Raw genomic sequence first — 5,816 nt, 5'->3', positions numbered from 1 at the left:
AGATCTTGCACCTATTGAAGTGGTACAGGCAGTCTTACAAAAGAAAGGAAGAACGTGTAGTTTTTGGTTTTTCCCTGTTAGGTGTTTGGAATGTACCTTTTCTTTGGGTATTCACAAACCCATTAATACTTAAGTGTGTCTCAAACAAAGTAAAAGTAGTTTGAGTGGTGGACAGTTTGTAACACTGTTCTCATATGTAGCCTAGTGTGGCACCAAATAGCACAAGCGCAGATGTGGCACCTCTTCCTCTGGGAAAGTCACTGGTCAAAGCTGGGACTTTTTTATGGGTTTTATAAACTTTATAAATTTATAAACTTTATAAATTTTTATAAACTGTTATGAATGTCCCGCAAGAGTGGAGCCTCCTTCACCAATCTTCCTGAGAAGGTTGCTTTGTTTGTCTGGTTGATTTTAAATTGCACTCAATACCAACTAAGCCTGAATTGCTGCTTTTGAGAGCTGCAGCTACAGAATCAAATTGGAGCTGCTAAGCTGCTTCTGAACTGCTTATGCCACCACAGAAGATGGGGACAGAGTACACAGACCTGTAATACCCACTGCTGACATTAGTGCCCTTGAAGCAACCATGGAAACTGCCAAAAGATCACCAACCCACTTCAAGCTGTTTCCAAAGACTAAGACGTTTATTACAATATTCAACATGAAACTACCATCACATGAACAAGATCTGTATAAACACTTATTAAAAATACCTCCTGCCCAAAACATTTGAAGTGCCTAAAAGTTCACCCAGATAATGACATTTGCCATCTTATCCATCAGAGATTTCTCATATACTCCCAGATCCATTCAAAAAGAGCTTAAATAGAATCACTTCAGTTATAAAAGTAATCAATCATTAAAAATAAGGCACTAGAATAAATCCAGGCACCCTTAATGTGATGTCCTTAATACTAGACACAGAACTTATTCACATATTTAACATACTGTGCAACAAAATATTTCATCCAGGAAATTGCTTTCTTCATGGCAGAAGCATGGTTTTGCTGAAAATCTCAAAGACAACTAACCAATTTCTCATTGTATTTTTTCAGTCTTATGAGAATGTCGTTTAGTGTCTTTTTTCACCTTGAAAATTGGAGAACACAGGAACTTTGTATCTGTAAATGGATCTCCTCTCCTGAGTTTCCTGTTTGAAAAAAAATAAAGGCAAAACTAAGTTCTATTCCCTACATCACTTAAAACAATAACTTTTAGCTATTAAGTTCCATTTCAGATGAATTAGACTGTATTACTAACTCTAGACTTCTTTGAATGAGCTCTTTTGTTAACATCTTATTTTCAAGATCTATACAAGCCTTTCAAATCCTCTGTTGGATGGAATATCATGAACTTTTTATCAAACTGGAAAGTAAAGACACCTACCCTGCAATACTTGGTTCTTTGTAGTTTACAGTAACAGTACAGCTTCGCCGCTTGCGTTTTGGAGACTCAAGTCCTTCACCTTCAGGGATAATTTCTGCATTCCCAGTGCTGGGGAGCACTGCAGCTGTATTGGTAACATCACAGAGATGCCCACGAGATGGCTCAGAAGGCTGCCCTGTGAAGAAATTACAGACAGTTCAGTTAATTCAGGTAAATTCAGGTAAGCAAGCTTAAAAGAAAAATCTAACCATTCTTAAAACATTACTATTTAGTTGCCATTAAAAAAAAACCCTAAAATAAAAAAGCCTAAATCTCCTAAACAATGCTATCTTTCAAGGTGACAAAACCAATTACAGAACATTTTCTGTACTTACTAATAGACTTATCACTTGATTTGTTGTTTTCAGTCTCTTCTTCGTGACAGAACTTCTGCTCACGCTGTGCCAAACATCTTTTAGATCTTGGCCTTGGATGGATTGATGACATAGGGTTCTCATCCACTGAACTTTGCCTTTTCTTTGATTTACTCTTGTAAGGCTCATAGAGGCTGTCATCTGAGTCACCTGCAGTACTGCTTGACTCAGTGGTATTGGTTTCAGTTGAGTCTTCTTCGTCCTCCTCTTCAGTATCGCTATTGCTCTCCTTGTTTTGTCGAAAAGGTGTAAGATGGACACTCTCTTCCAAATGAAAGTCATAAGCATCACTGATGTCACCCAAGAAATTCAGGTTTTCTTTAGAAGCTTCTTTACTCAGTTTTCTTGGTCTTTGTTGGGAAGTAAGTGGCCATTCCAATTTTCCTTTCTGGCGCTTTTCTTTCTTTTCTTTGTTTTTACACTCTGGTTGTTTAAGATCAGAATTATGTTTTAATTTGAACTGTGTAGTTTCAGAATTTTTCTGCCTCAACTCTGCCAGCTCTGAATGGACCTTGCTTTCATTCAAGTGAGGAACAGCTGCACTTATATTTTCTGTAGCACACTCCTCTAGACTTTCCTCAAGCCTAATTTCACTCTGTTCAGAAAGTTCTTCTACTGAATCAGGTGCTTCTAAATGGTCCAAGACACGAGTACACATTACATCAAGGTTCCTCATCTTTGAAAAGTGACGTCTGGTGGATACATTTTTTGGTAACATCCTACCAAGTCCAAACTTTACACTTGAAGAAACATTTTCCAGCTCTGGCTCTGTGTTGTTCAGATGAAAATCAGATGGCTGTCCTTGTAATTGAAGAGAAAATACCATATTAAAGCCAAACAGAAAAACCATGTTAAGATTTTGTGCAAAAATTCTAAATGTATCAAAAATTCAGACTATTCTTTGGATTTTCTCCATAGATTTTTATAAACTAGGGTTTGGCAATTGAGATAAGCTCTGTTTAATACAGCTTTCATGCAGAAAGCATGTTAACAAGGTTTTATTGATTTCATAAATGCTAATGACTGCCTAAAGGTAATTTTACTTGGTTGAACTGCCTGGTAGATAATGAAACTGGACTGCAGGTATAGAGAACATAAAGCAGTTTCAAATTCCTCCCCATTTTGCTGGGCATCTTCATTCAAACATTTTACTACTGGATAGCATTAATATTTCTCTTTTTTGACAATAAGCCAAAAGTTGTCAGTTCTTTCAAAAGCAGCAATTAGTTAAACTTGCACTCACACATTGTTTTCCAAATTCAAAATAGAGCAATGTCTGATACTTTGATTTAGTTACCTTTGCTTGGAATTATTTTGGTAAAGGAAATGTCACTGTCAGATGCTACACAGATCTCTGGCAAAGAATTTCTGTCACCATCAGCTTCCATCTCACTTGGAAGCACAGGACTATCTTGAAGAACACACTTTAGAGGTTCTCTAGAGAAAATACCAAAGATAGCATTTACTGAACAGCAGTAAAGTTCATTACAAGGAAAATTTTTGTTATAGTGGGTTTCTTCCCTTTTTCCAGTCAGAAAATTAAACTTCCTGTAACATACACAGTCATTAATCAATGATACTTACATTGAATGTGTTGGTCCTATGACACCGCAACTGTTTCCAGGACCTGAAGAAAGCACTCTTTGATTCTGTCAACAAAATAAATCTTACTGTGATTAAATGCCTGAAACAAGCTTGCACCATCTACAAATTTCAGACAACAGCCAAGTTACCCAAGGAAGGACCAAAGAAGCCCGTGACTCTTTCTTTCTGTCTGGCTAATGCCAGTTGCTGTGGGTGTTAGCCAGGCACCTTCTCAGCCTCCATACATCAGCACATTCATCACCAGCCCAATCTTACAGCAAGTGGACAGGGGAAGGAACCCCAGAAAATCAGGGTGCCCCAACCACTGCCTAGCAGAGCCTCAGTCCCACTTATAACCTACTGACACACCCCCACAGCGTGCACCCCTGGGATACCGGGAACTGTGGGACTAGTCCTTCCCCTGAACTAGGGCACAGATCTAAAAATCTGTGTGTACCTATGGTGGAAGGAGCAAAGGCAATCAGTAACAGAAGTCCTGCTCCTCAAGAGGAAAAGGCACTTACCATGCCTATTGAACACAAATTCTTTGCTGTGCCAAGAGCAGTGACCGAGTCCAGTAAACTCTGAGAGACTTTGGAAATTATCTCGTTCAAGGCTGACAGTGAATTCTAATGGGCAAAGGAAGGACAGTAACACTGTTACTATCATGGTCTAGTATCAACTACAAACTTATCAGCATTATGAGATAACTAACATCTGATAAAACCTCTGTCAGGTGCCTTCACATGTGATAAACCCCCTAGAAAATTCACAGAAGATAGACTTTAATTTTTTTTAAATTAAGATTTTTAAGATCTTATGTTTACTCTTTCTTATTTTAAGTAAATGAGAAAGAGTAGTGAGAAAAGAAGTTCAATTCCAGGTGTCAAGGTATCCAAACCTTGACACCAACTTAGGTATCATACTAACGTGGAAAAAGCGTGTTGAACATACTCAGTTAATGTTTTATGAAACATTTAAGATCATAAAGATATCTACCAATGGACTGGTACAGATTCTGATGTTAAGCTTCACCAGCTCATATAGTTATTATTAAAAATACCTCCATGTGTCCTTGTTCTTGCTGGAACCTGTGATTTTTTTGCAAGACAAGCATCTGAGCCTTCAAAGTGTAATAATCTTTCTTTAGCTGAAGAATGGTAGCTTCAGCTTCCCTCAGTTTGAGCTTTTGTTCTTGCAAGGACAGAGCCAGATCTCTGTTGTTTGCTTGAATGATCTTCATTTTGTTGGATTTGTTGGCTGCAACACAACAGTGAGTGTTTCAAAGGGGATTAAAAGGAAAACAAATAAATTATAAATCCTAAAATATTCAATCATCTTACTTGCTCTTCTGGCCTTTACGGTGGAGAACTGGGTAGGTTTACCCAGCCTTGACAACTTCTGAGCTCTTTTCTCTCTCATACGTTGTTTTATATCACTCAGACTATCTTTGAAGGACTTCCTCGAGTAGTCTGCCATCTTCTACCTTTAAAAGTAGAAAGGGTGAACCCATGAAGTCGGGGTTACACCACGCCCCCCCCAACGCCCAAAGAAAAGGCGCTGGGACAAACGCGTAGACCTCGGGGCACTTTTAGCGGAGGCACACACACAGCAGACACCCGCAACCACGAAAAGCCACGCAGCTTTTCCTGAGGTCCATTCTTACCAGAGATGCTGCGGCGTGGCCGCGGCGCGTTGGCTGAACTGCAAAACTCCCCGCGCCCGAAGCAGGTCCAGGAAGCGCTTTAAACACCGGGGCCGGAGCCAAGAGCTCGGCTGGGGCCTCCCGAGGCACCGGCAGCCGGCCCCCTGCTCCTCGAACCCTGCAGGCACAGCGTTCCAGCACCCCGCACCGGCCGGCCGAACCTCCTCGGAAGGGCGAGCACAGAGCCGGGCACCTCTCCCCTACCGGCCGCGGCCGCTCGAGCCCCCAGCGGAGGCGGGAGGGTCCGCACGGATCCGGGCGCAGCAGCAGCAGCAACAGCGGCGGCGCGGATTTTCTCCCGTCCCGCAGCTCGGTGCTCCCCCTCTCCGCACACCCGGTTCTTTGTCTCGCCGCGGCCCGGCTGTGCCCGCTCCGCGCTCGGCTCCCGCTCCGGCTGCACCCGGGAGGCGCAGGAGAGGCCGCTGGACCCCGCGAGGCGGCACCCGCGCGCCTGCCGCCGCCACGCGCCGTTCAAACGCCGCCGCCGCCTCCCATTGGCGCGTCCCGAGCCAAACGTCACCCCGCGAGCGCCGCGCGCACCGCGCCCGGCCCCGCTCACTCCGGCATCGCCTCAGCAACCGCGGGGCAGCGGCGGGGCGGGGTTGAATGGCAGGGCCGGGTTAAATGGCAGGGGCGGGAGATTAAATTTCTAATCTGCGGTGCGTTGTTTTCAGTGGACGCTTCTTGCAGCAGTAGCAGGATGGGCATTTCACACTCTAAATTGCTGT

General features: G+C 42.9%; 1 protein-coding gene across 1 annotated transcript; it reads right to left on the bottom strand.

The window, feature by feature from the left end:
* Window positions 1–356: 356 nt before the first annotated feature.
* SGO1 (shugoshin 1) lies at window positions 357–5,523 on the bottom strand. Its single transcript, XM_005518940.3, has 9 exons — window positions 5,050–5,523; window positions 4,727–4,869; window positions 4,447–4,643; window positions 3,908–4,012; window positions 3,384–3,448; window positions 3,097–3,236; window positions 1,761–2,600; window positions 1,387–1,561; window positions 357–1,150 (listed from the first exon to the last, which is right to left on the bottom strand). Exons 2-9 carry the CDS (start codon window positions 4,860–4,862, stop codon window positions 1,039–1,041), a joined length of 1,770 nt encoding a protein of 589 aa, XP_005518997.3. The 5' UTR covers window positions 4,863–4,869; window positions 5,050–5,523; the 3' UTR covers window positions 357–1,038.
* Window positions 5,524–5,816: the final 293 nt, after the last annotated feature.

Source organism: Pseudopodoces humilis, chromosome 1 (genome assembly GCF_049639895.1).
Source record: "Pseudopodoces humilis isolate 2021_Gansu_Grassland_sample_001 chromosome 1, ASM4963989v1, whole genome shotgun sequence".
NCBI lineage: Eukaryota > Metazoa > Chordata > Aves > Passeriformes > Paridae > Pseudopodoces > Pseudopodoces humilis.
Note: the sequence above shows the minus strand (reverse complement) of the source record. Positions and strands in the feature narration are given on the sequence as shown.

Coding starts and splice junctions, on each gene's coding strand:
- SGO1 (XM_005518940.3), bottom strand. CDS start 4,862: ATGGCAGACTACTCGAGGAAGTCCTTCAAAGATAGTCTGAGTGATATA. Junction 3,449..3,907: donor ATTTGTGTTCAATAGGCATG/GTAAGTGCCTTT, acceptor TTTTGTTGACAG/AATCAAAGAGTGCTTTCTTC. Junction 1,151..1,386: donor AAAGAACCAAGTATTGCAGG/GTAGGTGTCTTT, acceptor TTTTTCAAACAG/GAAACTCAGGAGAGGAGATC.